Below are 21952 nucleotides of genomic sequence, written 5' to 3'. Positions count from 1 at the left end.
AGATCCATGACGAGGTCATGGACTAGATAAAATATGATTACATATACATTCACATGCATATTTATAATTATAACAGTGTATATGTAGAGAGTCGTAGGTATAAATACTGTCCCAAAACGCTACGATTTCATATGGAATATTACAACTGAAAAGCTAAATGAGAAACCGAGTAGAAGAAAAGTTCCTCGAGTTCTACGAGGGTTGGATTTTTCAACTCGAGCAATATCTTCATCAGCTCTTAATTGCTCATAACAACATCAACACTATGAGTGAGATCGAGCTCCGAGGTTTGATCTCAAAGCTTACTGCACATCACAAAGCTTACTACACAGCGAAATGGGCAGCCATAGGAGAAGACGTTTTAGCCTTCTTTGGACCGGTTTGGCTAAACCCGTTAGAGAAATCTTGTTTTTGGTTAACCGGATGGAAACCGTCGACGGCGTTTCGGATGCTCGATAGGCTGAGAAAGTCGTGGAGGCCGACGGTGGTGCTTGTGGAGGCTCAGGTGAGGAGGTTGGAGGAGCTGCGAGTTAAGACGAGGTTCGACGAAGAAAGAATTGAGACAGAGATGGAGCGATATCAGGTGGGTCCACAACTGGATTCGTACGTTCAGATTTTTAAATTATTTTTTGTTTCTCTTGGGATTAAATGTTCGAATAGTTTTATTTTAAACCATTAAAATCTGAACTGGGATTCTGGATTTTTAGAAAAGGAAATATCTAATATGTTTCTTTTTGTTTAGAATTTAATTATCATAATTTTATATTTGCATGATACTATTACCAATGAAAGCAAACGTCAAATATGCAAAGAATGAGTTATTTTAGATTAACAATTTGTACACTTTTGAGGTCGTCTCTAGGTGGCTATGGCTGACAGGAAAATGGTGGAGCTGGCGAGACTTGGATGTCGTGTCGGTGGAGTCGAAGGAGAATCTACAGTGTTGGTTGAGGCGGCGGTGAAGGGATTAGCGACGAGGCTTGAAAAGATGGTGAAGGCGGCAGATTGTGTGCGGCTGAAAACGCTTAAGGGTATTTTAGACGTTTTAGCTCCGCCCCAGTGTGTTGAGTTTTTGGCAGCGGCGGCTGCGTTTCAGGTTCAGTTACGTCGGTGGGGAAACGAAAGGCATAATGTCACTCACTCCTATGGTTCCTGACACATACTTAAGTACTTTTGTTTCGTCCTTGCCATGTACCTGTTTTTAATTTTCATATGTATGAACAAAAAAATGAAGTTCCATTAACTACCTCTTTTCTTGTGTGAAATCTTCAAAATATACGAACTACAAAAGAAACATATCCCTGACTGGCTGTCATATTAACTTCGAGAAGTTTCTGTGATAAAACACTGATTACTAATAGGTTGTTTTTGGAATGTTTTTACTACGACAACTTACATTTGCTTGTCAATAATTTTGGAAATGCTTGGGTTGGGAAAATGGCATCTCTTTATCATCACAACTCTTCAACTGATACTTTCCAATTTAAATCATTTTTATTATTTAGAAAAGAATGTTTTGAAAATTGGCTCTTTTCAACATAACTTATTCATTTTGTAAGATAAGACTAAATATAGAATAAAAATCTAAATCGAATTAGACTGTTACAAGGCGATTCTAATGACTATTGTCGTAATCACCATTTTTCTGCAACTCTCATCGAAGGATGTTGATTCTGTGAAGATCCATGGAAGAGTTTGTTTTCTATAAGACTATAACTCTATTTGCACTGGACTCGTCACTACGGTATATCCGGTTGTGTTCATCCGCAATTGACAACACTTTGTATCTTGCTTGTGTATACATACTTTCTTCCTAATGCATCTCGAGATCCTATTTAAAAACAATCTATACGTGTTTTGTTTTTCCTTATAATGGAGAAAAACATTCAGATTTACTCACAATGGTAGTTATTTATCTCTTCTTCCAATTTGTTGTTGTAATTTCAGGCATTGACTTCATGACCATGATCAATGACAAGTTGAATTTAGGTTAAATGGTAAGAAACTTATCCTAACCGCTTTGCTTTGGAACAATTGCTATGAAACCATCATGAAAAATGTATGTCGGAGTCAGGAAATTTGAAGATGAAGGATAATCTCTTTTTTGGTTTCTGTGGAATGAATAAATATATTGGATTCATAATCAAAACTGGGATTGTCCATGTCAATGCAACTACAAAGGTGTTTGATATCTACAGAGACTACATTTGCCATCTTTATTGGACATGCAATAATGAATCTTGGAGAAATAATTTATTTGTTGTATGACTATGGTTTTAGAATAGTTGAAGATTGGTCATTCTAATGATTATTTCTTTCGAAAAAATTATTATATTGGTTCTTTGTTGATGGACATATATATATATATAGTGGCAATTGACCAATGTTATACAACAACAAAAAATAATAAGAGAAAGTTTTAAATTTCATTGCATGGTCGATATCCAAACATGAAGATTGCACTAAGAGAATTCAGAAGAAAGGTTCTTCAAATTTTATTTCATGTCTCTTTTAGCCAAGTGCATGTAACCTATGTGCTCAACGTTTCCCTGCTAGCCGGCAGTTGTAACCATCTCGATGCCCGACTTCAGGTTGATTTTAATTAATATTTATATATTAATAAATTATTTCATGTGTTGTAATGGTGTCTCTTATTTTTAGATTTGAATTTGGTTGTATCTTTATTTTTTTCTGTGTAATGTTACATTTTATATGAATATTATAGTGATCTTAAAATTTATCCGCAAAGCTGATTTTTAACATTATTTTGATTTTTAATTTTTACTTACTATTATTTTAACAGTCTTAAAAAATGTGAAAACATTCTTCAACATAATATTTTGAGGTGTAACTTATACTAATAACTATTTTTAGCAATTTTAAAATATATATATATATATATCTACCAGGACAAATCATTAATCTTCGTTTTGCATATATTTCACTTTATAATAACAATGCCAAAAAAAAACCAGAAGGTTGTCTCTTTAACATATCTAAAAAGTATATAACATTTCACATATAACTGTTTCTAGAAATCCTGTAAATTAATTTAAACATTCTGATTATTATTATTATTATTATTATTATTATTATTATTATCGATTTTAAAAACTTAATAGATGACACAAGATATCACTCGGAACCTACCACTAAAACCGCCAGAGACTATAACAGGCTGCAGTGAATATTCATTCATTTGCATGTTTTACAGCTCAACATCAGTTATCCACGTATCTTCAGGGTCCGTGATGCATCTTCTGCATCATCAGTTGTTAGGTCCATCCACCGAGGTTCCGTACTGTACATGACATCTTCAATCTCTCTTTTTTATTTTTTAACTTTACAGGCACAAGAACAAGGGAAACAACTTCCAAACATAATCGTAACATAATCACATTCTTCGATTCACATTCTCAGAACCTTAGTTTAATTTACAAAAAAATAATAATCTCAGAACCAGATATCATCTCTTCTATGCGTAAAACTCGCTCTACATCAATACATTGAGAGAACCACCAGCTCTTATAGCTTGAACCTATTTTTGGTAATCCTAGCGGGTCTTCCTTTGAGTTTTATCTTTTTTTATTTTTTTGGCAATTATTCCTTTGAGAGTATCATACAAGCAAACCAATAGGAAATAAAAATTAGTCACCAATATTTCATCACAAATAGACACGTGAATACGATATCTGCCTATACTACCGTGCCTCGTTATACAAACACATATCGAAACTCGTTTATATCAAATCCATCAAGAAGCAAACACTAATCCAAAACAAACTGAACGTGAAGAATCAAGAACCAAAAGCTCGTATAAGAAAACTGATTTAAGAAACCAGAAGAAAGAAAAAAAAAGAAAAAATTGGTACAACGTATCAGAGAAAGAACATTTCATTGAGGGTCAAGTTGCTTCAGAGGATAAGATCTCGAGTTCTGCCCACCAAAGAGGAGATGATCTTGGAGTAGCTTTTTCAGGAGTTATGTTAATAACTTGTTTTAGCTGTTCCGCTACATCTTTCATTGAAGGTCGATGTCTCTGGTCTGGTTTCAGACATTCTCGTATCACATAACATATCACTTCAAGCTCTTCTTCTTTGAATGTCTTTAACGATGGGTCTACCATCTGTCCTAAATCGTCATTTTCCAGATTTTTTGATGCCTGAAAAATTGCCAAGAACATTAATAACGATCATATCTGAAACACTAGGATCCGGAAATTTTAGAAAACATGAACCTCTTTTATAAACAAAAATATTCCGAGAGCAGGTTGTTATAAAATATTTTATTTGAAGAAAAAAAACGATTTAAATGCGTACCCATTGTTCGATAGATCCATATTCGTCTGAAAATGAGAGCTTTCCGGAGATTATTTCGAGCATTAAGAGTCCAAAGCTGTGGACGTTAGTCTCCGGTTCTGGAGGTAGTAGCAATGAGGTTTGCTCTAAGTCACCACTCACGTGTTTCTTCGGGTTTAATCTCGCCTCTAAGTTGAAAGGAATCTCCGAGACCTACAAAGTTTGGTTATACAAATCTTTTTAGTGGCTTAAAGACAACATCTCTAAGAGGTTTCTTGATCTGTGAAAACAGTTTCACGTGTTCTTGCGCAACTTCATTAGAAACATGTAATAACAACACCTTTAAAGAAACATTTTCAGAGATGTTAGAGCTAACCTTGGCTGCGTAGTCATCGGTTAGGTATATTTCAGACGAGTTGAAGTCAGAATGTGCCATGGGAGGGTTCATCTCGTGCATATGTTGCAGACAATAAGCAGTTCCCATTATTATTCTCATCCGTGCGCTCCAATCAAGATGCTCCATCTCCTTATCTGAAAAGCCCAAAAACGTTATCAACCGAGCTCAGGTGAAAACAAGAGACCAAGACCAATGTTTTTTTTTTGTTACCATGCAAATGTTCGAAAAGGGTTCCATTTGGAGCATATTCGAAGACCATCATCCTATTAAAAGGCTCATCTTCTTCACAGTATCCAATCAGATTCACAAAGTTCTTATGGTTGATCCGAGAAAGTGCATCAATCTACACAAAGATCATATATTATACAATAACTCTAGTTCAAAAATGATTTTCTTTAATTTGATTTTTTTTTTTATAAGTGTAACTAACCTTTCTACGGTAAGCCATTTCCATGGCTCTAGTCCATTCTTTAGATTCACAAACCGCGGTAGAAGCCACAGCTATCTCAACACCACTCGACAAAGTTCCTTTATACACAGTGTAACCATCAAACGTCTCGATGATGTTGCTGAAATCCTCACACGCTGTTTCTAGCTCAGCCCTATTCAGCTTTGGTACCCCTATGAAGTTTCAGTTTCAACGTTAATGTTCCTCAAATAAACAGAGTTAAAAATGAAATAAGTCTCTTACCGGTGACAAAAGCTTTCTGTAGTTGTCCACTAAGACCAGTTTTCCAAGGACCTATGCTCTTTACAGCTCTTTTACGGCACAAGAATATAACAGCTACTATAATCAGTAAACCGAGGAAAGAAGCAACCGCGATAACCACATAGAGCCATACATGTTTAGATCCTTTTGACTGTTTATTATCTTGTGGCTGATTCTTGGAGGAATCAGAACTAGTGTTCTCATCGGGAGAAGGTGGAGGAGGGACTAAAGGTGGTATTCTCTTCTTTGCGTTGGTCACTGCTGGGAAAGACCCGCTGCTTCGAGGAGAGGCTTCAGTTATAGTCTCTGGAGAAGGACTAGGAGCTTGTGGAGCAGGCTCAGCCGCCAAGTTACTTGTCTCCTCGAGTAACTCACGTCTTTTGAAATCGAACTTACTTGGGAATGCTTTCAAGAAACGTCTTGAAGTTGCTTTGATACGGAATACAAATGCTTCAATCTTTTTAACTCGAATGATATGGTTTCTTGAAATACTGTCAAGAGAGAATCTCCATTTTTAGAAGATCATATATGGTGTTAGATGAATCAGAATTTTATAGAGCTTACCAGTGTCCAAGTTTTCTATTTGCACAGCCAAGAACAGCAAAAGGAGAGTGCAGCAGTTTCATTCTCAGGATCTTTATACTCATATCACTTTGAAATTTGTTACCAGAAAGCAACCTGGAATAGTTCAACAAGGTCATTTTCAAACTATGTTTAAGTAACATTATTTAACACATTTTGTTAAGGACTGAACTATAAACTCACAAGTGTTTTAGCGATAAGATATTGGTTAGCTCGGGTGGAATTGTTCCGGTTAAATCATTGTCTCTCAAATCCAAGAATTCAAGTTTTGAGAAACTCTCATACTCCTTTGGAATCTCTCCAAAGAAATGGTTCTTGGAGAGTATCCTATAAGATAATAAGAACAAGACGTGGGTTAGTCCATAAACCAAGCAAAATTATATTAAAAAATTGGAGTTTACCATTAAAGAGATACTTACAGAGATCTTAGTTCAATTAGTTGGTTAAACTCAGGAGCTAACGTTCCTCCCAAAGAACATCCGCTAAGATCCCTATTAAATACACATAGACATTACTTATCAGAACATTAAGGGATAGAAATGATCTTGCAGCTTTATGGAACAGTGGAACTTACAGAATCTGCACGTTGCCGTCAACGCAAGTTACCCCTGACCAAGAACAGAGATCACTACTAATATTCCAGTTTGCAAGAGTTCCATGAGGATCCGAGTTTACTCTTTCCCGGAACTTCAACAATGTGTATTCTAAATTTCACCCAAAAAATATAAGAACCAAAACCCTAAACAAATCTTAAAAACAAGAAGAAGAATATGGGATTTATTGAAATCTAACCTTGGGAGTTGACAGAAAACGAGAGAGGAGCTTGAAGGGTAATGATCAAGAAGAAGACGTAAGAGTAGTGGAATCCACAACCCATTTTAAGTTTTTTTTTACAAACAACACTATACTAATTTTTTTTCCTAATTTACAAATCAAAATCCAAAAATATCTCGAATATCAGGGTCCTTGATCATTTTCCAGGTTTTGAAAATTAATGTCACAAAACCCTTTTGATCGCAGTATACATATCTTGGATCTATACAGCTCGTTGTTTCTTAATACCTGACAATACAAAAAAAGTAGATGAACATCATAACCAATAATTACGAAAGGGATAACTTCTCGAACAAGCAATGTATAGAAAACCCCTAAAATTATATATTTTCCTCTTTTAGATGAAGAACCTTGCAAATTACGTAAAGGAATCAAGCAAATGATTGGAAGGTTAAAAAAACTTACTGTAAAAAGGAATTGCTTATTATGCGATTTTGTTATGTTTCTGGAACAAGAAGAAAGCAAGAAGCAGGTAGGGCAAGAAAAATGTTGGTGTAGGGGATTTAAGAAATCAAAATATTTCCAGAAAAATCGATAACAATTATATAAACAAATCCAATCTTTTAATAAAATAAAAAAATCGAATTCTTGTTTTTGCAGGATGATGATGATGATCTCAGAGTATTCTCTCTTCGATCATCTTTGGTCTCTCTAGGGGCCAAAGGGTGGTAGTGCCTTCTCTCTCCTCCCTCTCCCTTTTCTTCCCCTATCTCTCTCTGCAGAATTTTGTATTCCTTTTAAATTATTTTGCAATAAAAATTTCCAATTTCTTCAATCACTAATTCCTTGTAATTTTGCGTTTAGTTTACATACTTTTCATAATTATAGATGCTTAATTCTTCTAATTGAATCACAGATGATTATTGTACTCAGCCACGTCACCTTGTTGTTGTGTAAATATTTTAAAGTAAATTAAAATAATTATGTTTTGTATTTACTTTATTATAAAAAGTAGTGTAGTAGGACCAATGAGACGTGCCTGCCTTATACTTTACTACTAGTAGTACGCCGGTAATAAAATAGTAAATATTACTGACCGTTGGATATCATATCATTTAATCTAACGGTATAAAACAGTTTTCAAGTCGTTATCTATAATTAGCACTGTCACTCAAGATAAATGTTTTTTTTTCCAGTTGATGTCATGTGCACTTGTGCATGAACCATCATTATTCATCACTACATGCCTCCCATAACTTCTTATTTTCTTAATATATGTTTTCCGTCAATATCAGATTTCAAATGTGTTGAGAAAAACAAAAGTCAAATACAACATAAATGTATTAAGAGATTGATATAATTTTTAATTTTATTCATATATGGGGATTTTAACTATTCTAAAGCAATTGATATGAACCCCGGTTTTGTAAACCAAAATTTTTCATTGTGAGGCAAAATACTTTATAAAGCATGTTTTATCAAACATCAATAATATTTAGGTCTTCAATTACAAAACATGTGGTCGGAAAAACAAATGCCACAATCACAATACACACACATACACTCACACACAAAAATCTCAGGTAAATTTGTGTTGCCTGCAAAAAAAAGAGAGGCAAATTCTAAAGATATTTATTTAATTTTATAAAAGAAGTAATTTCTCTGGTTTTTATGTATTTTGCTGGCGAGAGGGATGAACAACCAGTTCCTGCATAAGATTCATAAAGAGAAGATATATTAATTAGAAGTTCACTAATACAAATTTCTTTAAATAAATTTGATTTTCTGTTGGAAAAAATAAATGTGCAAAGAGTATTTTAATACCTGAGAATAACGAACGTGATCGTTGTGAACATAAGATGTTTTAACGATCGTTTCCCATTTTGTAGATTCAAGAATTTCCTGATCCAGTTTCTTAGTACCAACTTGACCTAAACCGACGCCGTAAGGTTTAGGGCTCACCGGCGGGAGGAGTGTTCGTCGGAGCCAAGACCGAGACGGGGTTTCCGGTAAGGGTGGCGGAGAGATCGCCGCCGCCGTGTATTCCGGCGACGTTTTCAAAAGACTCCCTGACCTGTTGATGCTGCTGCTTTTTCTTCTGTTTACTTCCTCCACAAGGAACCTCGAGTCGTGCATTGTCGTCGTCCGTTGGATCCTGGAAGGAGTCGAGGTCGAGTTTCTAAACATTCTGATTTCTCCAGAATGTGAGTAGTTAGGAAGAGTCTCTCTTCTTGTTCTCGGTGGATACAGTTCTTGAGACTTGCTTATCCCTCTGGTTAGCCTCTTGAAGCTCTCCGGTTTAACCGGAGCTCCGAGAAAACCGGTTTCCGAACAAGAGGTTCGGTACGGAGAGATAAAACCGGAAAGACGCCTAGTCGACCAGTTTGGTATCCTGGTTTGCTCGCCCGAATGTTTCAAACTCCGGTTTAGTTTTGTATCCAAAGGAACCGGGTTTGAAAACTTGAATGAGTTTCTACTAGCACAAAGCCTTGGCAAGAATCCACAAGCTTTCTTGATAGTAACTTCAGGGAGGACTCGGTGATCATCATCATCATCATCGTCCTCGCTTTCATCATCATCTTCGATGTTTAAATCATCGTAAAGACTCTGAACAATAGCGAAATGCTCATGCTCAGCTACTAACTGACGTCTTTGGCGAGTTACAAGAGCTTCTCTGTTCTGTACGGTTTGCTTCTGTTCTGAGGAGTTGTAAGAAGAAGGAGATTGGTGCTTCTGATGTGTGAAAGCCATTGCTTTAGCAGCTGGTAAGAACCTCGACATCATTAGATCGAGACTTTCTCTAGACGAGACATCTTCAGATCTCTCACCGTTCTTCTCGATGTCGCTCACTCCACTTGTGCTGCAGTTAACAGAGAAGCTTCCAGTAGAAGAAACAGTATCTTCATCTTCTTCTTCTTCGTCTTCATCATCGGTTTCTAGTAAGCCTGATTCTTGGATCAGTGTAGCCATGTCATCTTTTGGTTTACCAGGGATCTGTTCCCAAACAAAAGGAACTGAAGCTGGTTCGGTGAGATGATCGAAACTCTGGTCTGGTAATACAAAAACAGGCGTTTCTTGTTCTTTGCTCAGACGTGATGGAAGCTCTGGTCTTGTAATGGCTGTCTTCTTGTTCTCTGATTCACTTGGATGCTCTTTTTTACTTGACATTCGTCTTATTGATGGCAATGGAGCATATAAATTCAGCTTCTTCCCCTCCATTCTTGAAAAATTAAAAAGATTTTCAAGAAACCTAATTAATCTCTCTTTTGTATAAGCAAATATCAAACAATTAAAGAACTAAAAAATAGAAACTAACAGAAAAATGAAAAGACGCCAAGTTAGCTCAAGCAAGAATCAGAACCACTGGATCTCTTCTTCTGTTGTGTTTGTGATTGTAGTTGTTCTTAATAATGTAGTCGATTAAAAAGAAAAGAAAAAAGGAAAAATAAATAGAAATAGAAATAGAATTATTGTATATATCGCCGAATGTTTGGGGCCGAGATTGAAGGCTTGAGTTTAGGGAAATGGCAGATGAATTTAGATAAAAGAATTGTTGATAAAAAGACTTTTCTATTTTATTTTATTTTCTCCCTTAAATTCAATTTCTCAATATGTTGGTCTCAGAGGGAATTTAATGTAAGATACTATGGTTTCTTTTCATATAATTGAGCTCGAATCAATCAATCTATCCCATCACCGGCACACCGCAATATTTGATTGAAAATTAATGATGAGATCAACAACTATTTTTGTTTTGATGTTGGAACTTAAACTGCTTTCACAGAATACAAGAAGATCAGAGACAAAATTGGCACTAGTGTAAATGATTCCTCAGGCAAAACGTGAGGAGTGGTTGTGTTTCAACTATTCTTCCAAAAGCAATAAAACAAATAAAATAAAGTAAAAATGAGAAAAGACTTTTATGTGAGCCAAATAAGCAGTAAGTGAAGTGGACCAACTTCATTGGTAATGGAACACATGTTTTTCTGTCCTTTTCCGAGAGCCACACACAATGTTTCATGATGGTGCACTAATCTTCTTTCTTTTTCTCCGAATGCATTGATTGATTTTTTTTCAAAGTTTCTTTCAAAAATGTCTGTTTGGACCTGAACTCTCTTCATTCTTCAAACGTCCGATTAATTCATGTTTAACAATTTTTTGGGTGACTGTGAGTTGGCCTCATATTTGAAATCTTGAATAATCTAATAGGAATTTGGGAGGTGACTTTGTTAAAAACAGTTTGTTATTAAAAAAAAGAGTTTAAATTACAAGGTTTAATTTAAGCATTAATATGTCATTGATGCTTTTACACCAGGAGATATGAGCTTTAAAATCCAGAAAACGCAAATTATGCAGATTATGAAAAAAAATGTTACAAAAAATTTTCAGCATGGTGCATGATGTATCATCGGACATGGATCTTATAGAACGGCGCAGTCAGACGTGTATTCTCATATAGTGGTAGAATTGTAGGATGTATTTGTCTATATAATATTTCTCATCGATGTAATGCATAATTAATCAAACGTTAAAAAAAATTACAAGGCTTAGACATTGTTTTTAAAAAATGTACGAGCCTACAAGTTGAAAACCTACTAGTCCTTCATAAAAAAAAGCAACGAACGAATTAACACTCGACTTTACATTGTCTACATGGAAACACAACGTTCTTATTTTATAGGTAGAGTCCTTTTAATAGAAAAAAACATTATTTCAACAACTTCGTTTTGAGCTCTTATACATACATCAAGCGATACCAGATCTCGAAATTTAGTTGTTAACATAGATCAATCATGACTGAAATAGCAGTAAAATAAATAAATTACAGTATAAGTTAAGTTTACGTAAACAAAAAGAGGAAGGAGAAGCCGTTTAAAAAGCAATCGAGAACTTGAGAAGTACACTAATAAAATAAACTTATCAATAAATAACAACGAAGCTTGAGAAATACACTAGAAACAAAATATTTGAAATTTATGTCTCCTTGTGTTTTTCTTATTCTTTCTGAAAGAGAAAAGTGAAATTAGTTTAGTTGACCAAAAATCCCTAAATTTGCGGGAAGGGAGTATCTTTCACGTGGCAAACCACAGTCATAATGCCCCACCCACACTCAATCTGTGACAAGGCCCAGTAGCCCATATCATTAGGCCCAACGAGAACACTTGCAAAAGCAATAAAACTTATAAAGATAATATAAAGAAAATAGAGAAGTCTCGTTTGTCTAGTTTTCACAAACTTATAAAGACTAGATTTTTTAACCGCGCTACGCGCGGATAAGATATTATATGTATTTCTCAATTCAAAAAAAATATAATGTATAATACTGTATTACATTATTTAAAGAATATAAAATAAGACTACATAACATAAATATATTTTTTAAATTTTCTTTGTGGAAATCATTATGTTGTTTGATTGTTGTACTTGATTCACATATTTGCATAGTTATTTGTGATAGATGAATAACTATATTTTTATTATCAGTAAATAATATATATTTATTATATAATATAAGAAAAATAAAATTATATTCTTCTAAAACAAACTTGTCTGATGTAGGGACTCGGTTATAGACATATCATATTCAAATGAGACATTTTACAGTTATCAATCTTCTTAACAGTCAAGAAACAAATCTGAATATCAAAACAATATCTCATACGATCTCTTTGTGGAATAACTGCTATGAAGAAATTGAATTTAAGCATCAAAAAGGACTGAAAATGGATGTGCATATGTGTTATCTAAGTCAGTTTTACAAAGTACTATTCATAATTCATATATCATTTATGTCCATCCTATTTTTTGTCCATATTTTCTTAAACATCTTGAAATAACTGATGCTAATTAATAATAAACTTTTGGCTGGCAAAAAAAGAGTCAAAATTGTCTAATTATTGCTTAATTTGTCTAACTGATATATATGTATTTCTCAATTCTAAAAAAATAATGTATAATATTGTATTACATTATTTAAAGAATATAAAATAAGACTACATAACATAAATATATTTTTTAAATTTTCTTTGTGGAAATCATTATGTTGTTTGATTGTAGTATTTGATTCACATATTTGCATAGATATTTGTGATAGATGAATAATTATATTTTTATTATCAGTAAATAATATATATTTATTATATAATATAAGAAAAATAAAATTATTTACTTTTTAAACAAAGTTGTCTCATGTTGGAGATTCGGTTATAGACATATAATATTCGAAGGAGACATTTTTACAGTTATCAATCTTCTTAACATTCAAGAAACAAATCTGAATATCAAAACAATATCTCATACGATCTCTTTGTGGAATAACTGCTCTGAAGAAATTGAATTTAGGCATCAAAAAGGATTGGAAATGATGTGCAGATGTGTTATCTAAGTCAGCTTTACAAAGTACTACTATTCATAGTTCATATATCATTTAAGTCCATCCTTTCTTAAACATCTTGAAATAACTGATGCTAATTAATAATACACTTTTGGCTGGCAAAAAAAAATTAAATTTGTCTAATTATCGTTTAAATATTTTATTAATATTGTCTAAGAAGCTTTCAATTGATATCATAGTTTAATTTTTATTAGTTTTTTTTGTTAATTTAAGGATTTTTTGTATTTAAGATTTTTTTCCATATTAAGCTTATATTTCTTTCACATAATATATATATATATGTGTCATAAAAATTACCATCAAATCAGTTTTACTTTTTTATTATTTTATTTTTAATGAAAATACACTTTTAAATAATTTAATTTAAAATAAAATTATATATTAATTTATTGTATTCTAACAATTTGATTGATTTAATTAATTTGCTTTGGTGGATAACTTAAAAAGTTTTCATATGAATCGGGGAAAGCAAGCTTATGTTGTTATATTATATTTATTTGTGTATATAGAATCTTGTGTATATAGAATCGGGGAAAGCAAGCTTATGTAAACTTACTTTTACAAAAGTCTTAACTTTGTCACGAAAACAAAAATCTATGCTTTTTCATATTTGTCAATGTTCTCACACTTTCAAAGAATATATTAGCTTAGTCACTTTCTTATTTTTTTTACAAAACAAAATATCGAAGGCTTGAAAGTTGAATCCATATTATTGTAAATGTACATAAGAGTTTGTGATTATATATTTAGTGATTCTTGTATATGTGTTCAAGAAAGTTTCAATGGCTTAGCGGTATATGCTCTATATTTATGTCATACTAACCTGGGTTCGATCCTGTCCTTTGCATTTTTTTTTCATTTTTTACGAAAAAATAAATGAGATGACGTGGCAACTTCGGGCTCTCTGATTGGATGATTATATATGCTGATGTGGACACTCTAAGAGGGGTTTATATCTCCCTTTTAGTATAGTATAGATATATCAAAATTTTAATGTTAATTGTCACATTTTACAGAAACTAGCAAGAGAAAACTAAAATAAACATATACTATTGTTTATATATAAATAGAACATCTTTATTGCAAAAGTGACCCAAAATATTAATATTATAATTAATAAATATTTTAAAACAAAAAATTGAGGTACTCAGTTTGAAATACTATTGCGTAAATATTTAAATTTTAAAATATTTATTTGTTGTATTATTAATATTTTAATATAATATTTTGAAATTTTTTATTTAAATTTCTTGCGATATCCAAAACTGTTCGTTCTATTGATAAAGTTCTATTGGTAAAAATGTATCCTTTACCAATAGAGGTGTCAGGTTCGAGTTTCAACAGCTGCATGAAAGAGATTTATTAATTAATTGGTTGTTTATGGTCTAAAGAGATTATGAGTTTCAGTCAAGAACTTGAATTTTTAAAAAAAAGAGAGAAATAAGAAATAGATATGAGAATCTAAAAGATCTGGTACTACTCACTAAGTAGAGTTTATAACATAATAATTCATAATACAATTAAAACACAGAGTTAACAAACAAAAATTAGTTCAATCTTGAAACGTACCTTGTTTTTCAAACACAGGTATCAAATTTTAAAGCCACGACTCATACGGTTTAGTAGAAAGACAATGGATTCGTGATTTCTCGAGCTTTCGTTCCGTTATTTCAAAGATCACTAATGGAAGCAACTCTTCAATAGCATTATTTATATTTCTTACATAGGTTTTAATATATTTCTAATAGCACAAGAAACGTACGCAAGAAACCAACGACATGCTTTACTAACACAAGGCTACTAATTTTACCAAAAAAAACACAAGGCTACTAAACCAACGATTTATATAACTTTATATATATCTTTAACTATAAAACCAAAGATAACTATAATTAACTAAACAGAAGTAGAGTGTCCCATCTTCTTCTTCGTAAGCTTAGCAAGTGATACGAGATTATACCTAATAATGGTATCAACAAACAATATTGTATCTTCTTCGCTATTTCCTTCCGGCACATCCACTATGTAACTTTCCACCACCACCGTCTTGTCCGCCTCATCATCAGGCGACGCAACCACCATTGTCTTCGATGTGAAATTTACAAGCCTATGGTTACCACCAATGATACTTACTACCATCACGTGAGACTCGTCGTCTAGCTCGTCGAGTCTCTCCGTGCTGAAATTCCCCGGAACGCCGGAGACTAACGCCACGTCCCGAACGGAGCCTTCTCCTCCATCACCATCGCCGTTAAAGCGAATGGTGCAACTCTTAACGAAGCGTTTGTAAGCTTGGGGTCTGTCGAAACGACGTAATATTGACCACACTAGTGATAGTGGTGCTTCGATGGTTTCGACTACGGTAGAACGACATCGTTTTCGCTCAGAACTTTCCATTTTATGTTTCTTTGGAATGGGGTTTTCTGACTTGTCTTTTATATATTTTTGTGACTAGCTTTAGAATTTTCGTATGATTTGTCAATTTCTACTAAAGTGTATCGAACGAAACTACATATAAATGAAGTAAAACACCGACTAAAATAGATTTTTTACGTTTCGTCATGTTATGTGAAACTTTGGAGTTCGATTTGGATTCCTCTTACTATATACTAACAAAAGAAATAATGTAGCACGACTGTATACCATGACATGATGATGATAAATAGATCGTTAACTTGTACGTAATTTAATAGTTTAATATATACTGTATATGGCAAACTTACAATATCACGTTTTGCGAATATATAGTAGCATATCCATAATTTCATTCGGTGAATCCAGTTAACTGCTTGGAGCAAAACAAAATCTGAGTTCAACTTTCGACGCAAGTTTTTTCCTTATTAACTCTTTTCTTTAAAAAAAAGGGTCTATAAAACTTATCTAGCAACAATAAAAGGTCTTAAAACTTCTATAAAAATTTGGGCATGCGGCATGCCGACATAGTGCCAAGTTGGCACTGCCAACTGACAGATAATATTTGTAGGTAAACCAATTATGCATGCAATACATGACATGATTTTATTAGTTTTGTTGATGTTATCCAAAGATCCATGACATGATGAAAATGTTTTATTGTATGCAATATGTACATCCTGATTCCTGAAGTAGATAATTGGATTAAGAGATTATGAACTATATTCCTTAACAGATCAGATGCCAATTTTCATCATGACATCCAAAATTACGAAGAAAGTATAGCGTTAGTAAACCAATTTTTAAAAGAGTGTAATTGACAAAACCGATGAATCTATAGTGATGTCGATATTTAAACGAACCGACTTACATTCACCACACCACCAAAAGAGAGATTGTTTCACGTTAGTTTTCTCTTATGCACTATAAACTTATGTACTTTTGAAGTATGTTATTTGCAAGTGTATGAAAACCGTGGGCTGTATTTAGGATACCAACATCCTGTGGGTTGGTCTGATACAGAAGTTAGTGAAACTTTGACGTTTTCCTTCTCCTTTTTTTACTATTAATGGTTAAAGGTTCGGAACTTTTCTCAAAAATAAGGGTTTAGAACTTGCACACGTATATATATTATCTATCTATAAACTATAGAACACTGCGATGTATAATATACTAAATCATGTCGGTAAATCTACGAAGTTTCCTAGGGCTGAATATTGACGATTTTTAGACGCAAATGCATGAAATATTATATTGTTTTACAATCGTTTACAAAACAGTTATAACTTTATTATATCTCCTTGTTTTTTTTTTGTTAAATGGGGTTAACAGAAACTATAAAAAGAATTATCCTACCAAACCACAAAAAGAAATTGACAGAATTCCATGTATCACTCAAATATTTCATATATTGACATAGGGAGCAAAATAATGATCACAGCAGTGTCGTCCCATAGGTCGAAGTGGCCTAAAGCACAAATATGCGACCTTTTATATAGATACTAACGATAAATAGTAACACAAATAGTACACAAGTGCTTGAAATCATTGAACATGGCTGAATCTGTCATACAATGCGAGCCTAAAATTTGATATATATCTTGTGGCTTGAAGCATATGCTTTACTTGCTTTATAGATTTTCACGCTATACTATATCGCTATATATTATATATGTTTAGGAAATGTATCAATCATGAAAATGTAGTCGGTCTATTTTGGAAGTTTGCTGCAGTGAGAGCTAAATATAGTGGCCATTTACACCGAAAAGCATACAATTGTAAGTTAGCAAAACATTTCATTTCGTAGTTACTGACAAGTGACAACTTTACTTTCATCACAAGAATCTTTCTTCGGAATGGTTTGCCGACAAGAGCAAAAACAAATACGAGAATTACTTTTTATTCAGCTAAAAAAAAAGAAAACTATACTAACTAAAAAGAAGGCCCAGTGAGCTCCGTCTAAGCCCACATTTTATTATAATATTTTACATTATATATATGCTCAGCCCAGAAGCCCAGAGATCACTTCAGTTTTACATATACAAGTGGAGAGATTGATCTGTAATCCCGCGCCTATTGGTTTTTACATTTTTATAAATTGATATTTTTTTTCATAATTAGTATTATATATTCTAGATGAGTCGTAACATGATTATTTTTGATACAAAAAATCTGGACCGAATCAGGTAACATGATTATTTTTGATACAAATATCCAAACCTATTTTAAATCCCCTATATATTAAAAGAGAAGCATTACAATATATTTTTGTAGTCACATGTCATCACCACAATCATTCTTAAAATCCTTAGAAAAATATGTTGGTCCGTATAAATATATAATAAGTTTTTTATTAAACTAACCATAAATTAATCATAAATGTTCTTCATTGTTTACTTAAATAAAAATCACGGAATTACCTAATGTGGTTAAAGTATATATGACAATTAATGATTTTGAATAATAAAGATTTGATAAAAATTAGTCTATTCTCTATCATTTTTTAAATTTTAACTTATTAAAATAAATTAAACAACCACATTAACTATATAATAAAAATTTAATTTTTTTCCTATATGTTATATTTTGAATTTTTAAAAACGTATATATTTTTTTTAAACGAATATAAATGACTAAAGTTGTTAAAAATCCCACATTGTAATTTTTGTGATCCATGCGTTAAAATTTATGTTATAACAAGATACTAATGATTACGAAATTAAATAAGTAGGAAATCTCATTTAATAAATATTTTTTATATATATATGTATATTAATATTTTTTTAAAAATAAATTATATACCATATAAAATACATAAGTATTTTAATTTCAAATTTGCTTTGAATTTTTTTGATAAACATTTTAAACAATTATTAACAACTTAATATTTAGATTTTAAACTTTGCATTGAATGTTTTTAAAATTATAAATTACTAAAACTATTAAACATCCCACAAATTTTTTATTGTTATCATTGATTTAAAAAATTTGTTATTGATCAAAACTAATATGAGTATAAAATATTTTTTAACAGATGTCAATATTAAAAATATACTATATATCTATGTTAATATCATTTAAACTTAATTTTATACCATATAAAATAGAAAAAAGTGTTTGTGTGGGTTAATAAAATTTATTTAAGTATTTGTACCAATTTAATCATATACATAATAGTTATTAAATTTTTAATTATTCAATATATATTTATTATTTCATAATATGTAAAAAATATATAATACTTAAAAATAATTTATATATAATATTCATCCCGCGCAAGGCGCGGATCTTAACCTAGTACATTTGTTATTTAGATATTTTAAAGTTCTTATTCATCAAAACCGAACTCATCAAGATCCATAAAGACCTAACAAAAAATCCACACATAAATTTATAATATTCAAGCGGTCCCTATATTTTTTTTAAAAAAAAATATCCGAAAAAAACAAGTCGTACCTAAATGGATAACCAATGTTCATGCCTAATTGATTTTTTTTTGAGCAACACCTAATTGATTGTATAAACTAATAGAAATAAAATTTTCTATGTGTTTGGCTAAATTAAATGAAATAGAAAGAAATTTTATTTAATAAAATAATTATATGGAATGAAAAATTAAGTGACAATAAATGTAAAACATTTTTATTATTTTGATTTATGTTATTATTTTATTCACAAAAAGATCTCTTTGAATTATGTTTTTGGCTATGTAATTTCCACCGATTGAAACCTAAATTTGTTTTTTAGTAAAACAAACTAAACCGAATGTTTAATCTATACAAAACCCAATTATTTTACATATTTGATTTTATAATTTGCACAAAAATAATATTGATTAACTAATAAATAAAAATCTTCAATATTATTATTATAGTAATATAATTAATGATGTGATGTATTGTTAATGTAATATAATTAATAAAATTGCTAAACTGAGTGAAATTGAGAACAATTAATGTAATTACAATAATAAAATTACTAAAAGGATACTATACTTTTTTATATTGTTGTCCACCAAACAATTTTCAATTATACTATTATAGTATTATGTATGTTTTCAGACAGTACCAAAAAATATTTCAGTTTTAATAATATAGATATTAGATCTTGACCCGCACGACCGTGCAGATTTTCTTTAATACTAAAATATTTTAGGTTATGCAATAAAATATGTTAATAAATTAATATAATTTGGTGTTTTATATTATCTAATTTTATAATAATATTTTTGTGGCGTATAATATTACTACTATTAAATTTATAATTTTTGTATTTTTGTAACAAATTTATTTTGAAAACATTATTATGTAACAATACTGATTCACATAAAATTTGTTTTATTTCTAAGTTTGAAATATATATGAAAATTAAATTAAGTTGAACTTACAAAGTAGAGAATTTGGTATATAGTGATTAATTAAACTAATTTAGTTTAAATGCTTAAAAAATAAAAATAAACGAATTGGTTTTTAATTCAAGTGAGTACACATACATTAATAACAGTAGACTAAAGTCTTGTATATACGATATGAATAAAGATCAAATGTTTCATCTACTAAGGAAAGTGTAAATTAATTGTATTACATGGTACAATCATTTAAATGTATGGCTTCCAAATGATATAAACTAAAAAATGACATATGAAATAAGTCATAATTTATGTGCTAGATAGAGAAGATATTTTATTTTTGGATTAGAAATAGAAATAAATATTTCTTTTTAAAAACATCTTTAAAAATATTTCTTAAATTTAATTTTGAAAATTAATTCAATTTGAAATTATTATTTTCATTAAAATATTATTAAAAGTATTTTATATAATTAGTAATATTTTGTTTACAATCAAAACTAAACTAAAATTTAGTTTCTAATTATACATTATGATAATTAAAATTTTAAACAACTAATTTCGAAAATACATTTTAAAGATTCTAAAAGATATTTGAATGATTTTGTTAGAAATTTATTTAAGAAATTTATTATTATTTCGAATAACATAAAGATATAAAAAGATATTATAATTATGTTTTTTTTGACAACGATATTATAATTATGTTATGTAAAATTTAATAAATTTTCTAGAGATGGTCCAAATAAAAAAAATCACACATGAAAAAAGTCATGACTTCTATTTTAATATATAGCATAGATACTTATGTTTTAGTTAAAAGTATACTTTATGTTATTTTTGTAACCTATTCATGAACAATCAATTGTAAATTATTCAACTCATTACGCATATAATTTTCACAAACTTATTTTAGTTTGAAGTATATCTCGATTGCATGACAATACTTATTTCTAAAACGTGAGTTAAAATTTATAAATATAAGATCCATTAACATAAATTTTCACACATAATTCAGAACCAGCTATTCAGCAGCACATAATTTAGAATCAACCACTCAATACTAAACTTCACAGATCTAAAACAAAGATCACATTGCATAAATAAGAAAATATTGAATTCTATTAGTCTCTCTTTTCAAATCTTTTCTCTTAATAAGCTTTCAGCCCTTTGTATTCGTCAGTAACGTGACATTCGTACTCATCCTTCTCTCTTCCTCGTTTTGTGTTGCTCTCTTCCTCGGCTCTTCTCCTTCAGCCGATATACATAGTGACCGGGTCTCTTCCGACTTCTCATCTCCAGCGACTTGCTCATGAGGAATCACCTCTTGCGGAGTTCGTAAACTTCCTGGAGCTCCTGTGAGGTGCGCAAGGGTGATTAATTTTAGAGGGATGGATCTTAGGGATTGAGGTTCGTCAGATTCTTTTTTTTTCTCTTGTATATATACGGTGTATCTCTATGAATGGCGGCATGTGGTTTGGCAGAGGAGGCTCTTTTTACCGGATGGATCTGTGCAATATTAGCGTTTTCTCTTGTTTTGATCTCCAGTGGAATTGGGTGGTTTTACGTGTGTTATATGTTTGGCTTGGTGTCTTGCCGAGAAAGCTCAGCTCTTCGTCGTCCAGAAGGTAGCAATATGGTTCACCAACGCGTGCAAGGTGATACGGTCATCGTATGGGGGTCGCATCTCTTTGGCAGAGGCGGCGAGTTGTCTATGACTCCGGTCGAACCTGAGGTCCCTTTCTTCCTCTTTGTCTCTCTCCGGTCACGGCTTCGCGGTTTGCTCTAGGGTTGTTTTTTTTGCCAATTCTCAGCTTTGAATGTCTAGTGCTTGAATTTATCTTGAAGTTTTCATGTCTCCGTGAGTTTTCGGATGGGTTTTGAGGCGGACATCCCTCTATTTTTCAGAGGCTGAGCGTGGTGGGTTCTTTGTCTCTCCGCTTGTCTTGCGGTCGATTGTTCTCGAAAACATACTTTGGATCTCAACTTCCAAACCCAAAAGTCCTTGTCATTTGACTGTTCATGTGGCTGTGATTCA

At 31.6% G+C, this 21952-nt stretch overlaps 4 protein-coding genes across 5 annotated transcripts; 1 reads left to right on the top strand and 3 right to left on the bottom strand.

The window, feature by feature from the left end:
* The first annotated feature begins 108 nt into the window (after window positions 1-108).
* On the top strand, window positions 109-1303 carry LOC106372625 (protein DOG1-like 4). The gene is made up of 2 exons (XM_013812878.3): window positions 109-583; window positions 863-1303. Exons 1-2 carry the CDS (start codon window positions 158-160, stop codon window positions 1154-1156), a joined length of 720 nt encoding a protein of 239 aa, XP_013668332.1. The 5' UTR covers window positions 109-157; the 3' UTR covers window positions 1157-1303.
* Window positions 1304-3727: 2424 nt separating this feature from the next.
* LOC106404784 (protein MALE DISCOVERER 2) lies at window positions 3728-7566 on the bottom strand. The gene is made up of 12 exons (XM_013845487.3): window positions 7226-7566; window positions 6779-7048; window positions 6561-6690; window positions 6406-6477; window positions 6170-6313; window positions 5969-6082; window positions 5387-5895; window positions 5126-5316; window positions 4906-5038; window positions 4675-4829; window positions 4320-4511; window positions 3728-4162 (listed from the first exon to the last, which is right to left on the bottom strand). Exons 2-12 carry the CDS (start codon window positions 6861-6863, stop codon window positions 3905-3907), a joined length of 1983 nt encoding a protein of 660 aa, XP_013700941.2. The 5' UTR covers window positions 6864-7048; window positions 7226-7566; the 3' UTR covers window positions 3728-3904.
* Window positions 7567-8217: 651 nt separating this feature from the next.
* On the bottom strand, window positions 8218-10403 carry LOC106404892. 2 transcript variants are annotated; one of them, XM_013845621.3, is made up of 3 exons: window positions 10077-10403; window positions 8585-9980; window positions 8218-8468 (listed from the first exon to the last, which is right to left on the bottom strand). In XM_013845621.3, exons 2-3 carry the CDS (start codon window positions 9977-9979, stop codon window positions 8430-8432), a joined length of 1434 nt encoding a protein of 477 aa, XP_013701075.2. In that variant the 5' UTR covers window position 9980; window positions 10077-10403; the 3' UTR covers window positions 8218-8429. The 2 variants fall into 2 exon arrangements, with proteins under 2 accessions (XP_013701075.2, XP_013701022.2); XM_013845568.3 differs by having other exon boundaries at window positions 8585-10403.
* A 4437-nt stretch (window positions 10404-14840) lies between these two features.
* Window positions 14841-17069, bottom strand: LOC106373252 (abscisic acid receptor PYL13). Its single transcript, XM_048782442.1, has one exon. It carries the CDS (start codon window positions 15549-15551, stop codon window positions 15051-15053), a length of 501 nt encoding a protein of 166 aa, XP_048638399.1. The 5' UTR covers window positions 15552-17069; the 3' UTR covers window positions 14841-15050.
* Between the last annotated feature and the right edge of the window lie 4883 nt (window positions 17070-21952).

The sequence above is a fragment of the Brassica napus genome, chromosome A1 (genome assembly GCF_020379485.1).
Source record: "Brassica napus cultivar Da-Ae chromosome A1, Da-Ae, whole genome shotgun sequence".
Classification (NCBI taxonomy): domain Eukaryota; kingdom Viridiplantae; phylum Streptophyta; class Magnoliopsida; order Brassicales; family Brassicaceae; genus Brassica; species Brassica napus.
Note: the sequence above shows the minus strand (reverse complement) of the source record. Positions and strands in the feature narration are given on the sequence as shown.

Excerpts from the sequence above, each read along its gene's own strand:
- LOC106372625 (XM_013812878.3), top strand. The coding sequence starts at position 158 with ATGAGAAACCGAGTAGAAGAAAAGTTCCTCGAGTTCTACGAGGGTTGG. Across the intron at positions 584-862 it reads CAGAGATGGAGCGATATCAG|GTGGCTATGGCTGACAGGAA; the intron begins GTGGGTCCACAA and ends GGTCGTCTCTAG.
- LOC106404784 (XM_013845487.3), bottom strand. The coding sequence starts at position 6,863 with ATGGGTTGTGGATTCCACTACTCTTACGTCTTCTTCTTGATCATTACC. Across the intron at positions 6,314-6,405 it reads CTAATTGAACTAAGATCTCT|GATACTCTCCAAGAACCATT; the intron begins GTAAGTATCTCT and ends ATTATCTTATAG. Across the intron at positions 6,083-6,169 it reads ATCTTATCGCTAAAACACTT|GTTGCTTTCTGGTAACAAAT; the intron begins GTGAGTTTATAG and ends GAACTATTCCAG.
- LOC106404892 (XM_013845568.3), bottom strand. The coding sequence starts at position 9,979 with ATGGAGGGGAAGAAGCTGAATTTATATGCTCCATTGCCATCAATAAGA. Across the intron at positions 8,469-8,584 it reads ATCACGTTCGTTATTCTCAG|GAACTGGTTGTTCATCCCTC; the intron begins GTATTAAAATAC and ends AATCTTATGCAG.
- LOC106373252 (XM_048782442.1), bottom strand. The coding sequence starts at position 15,551 with ATGGAAAGTTCTGAGCGAAAACGATGTCGTTCTACCGTAGTCGAAACC.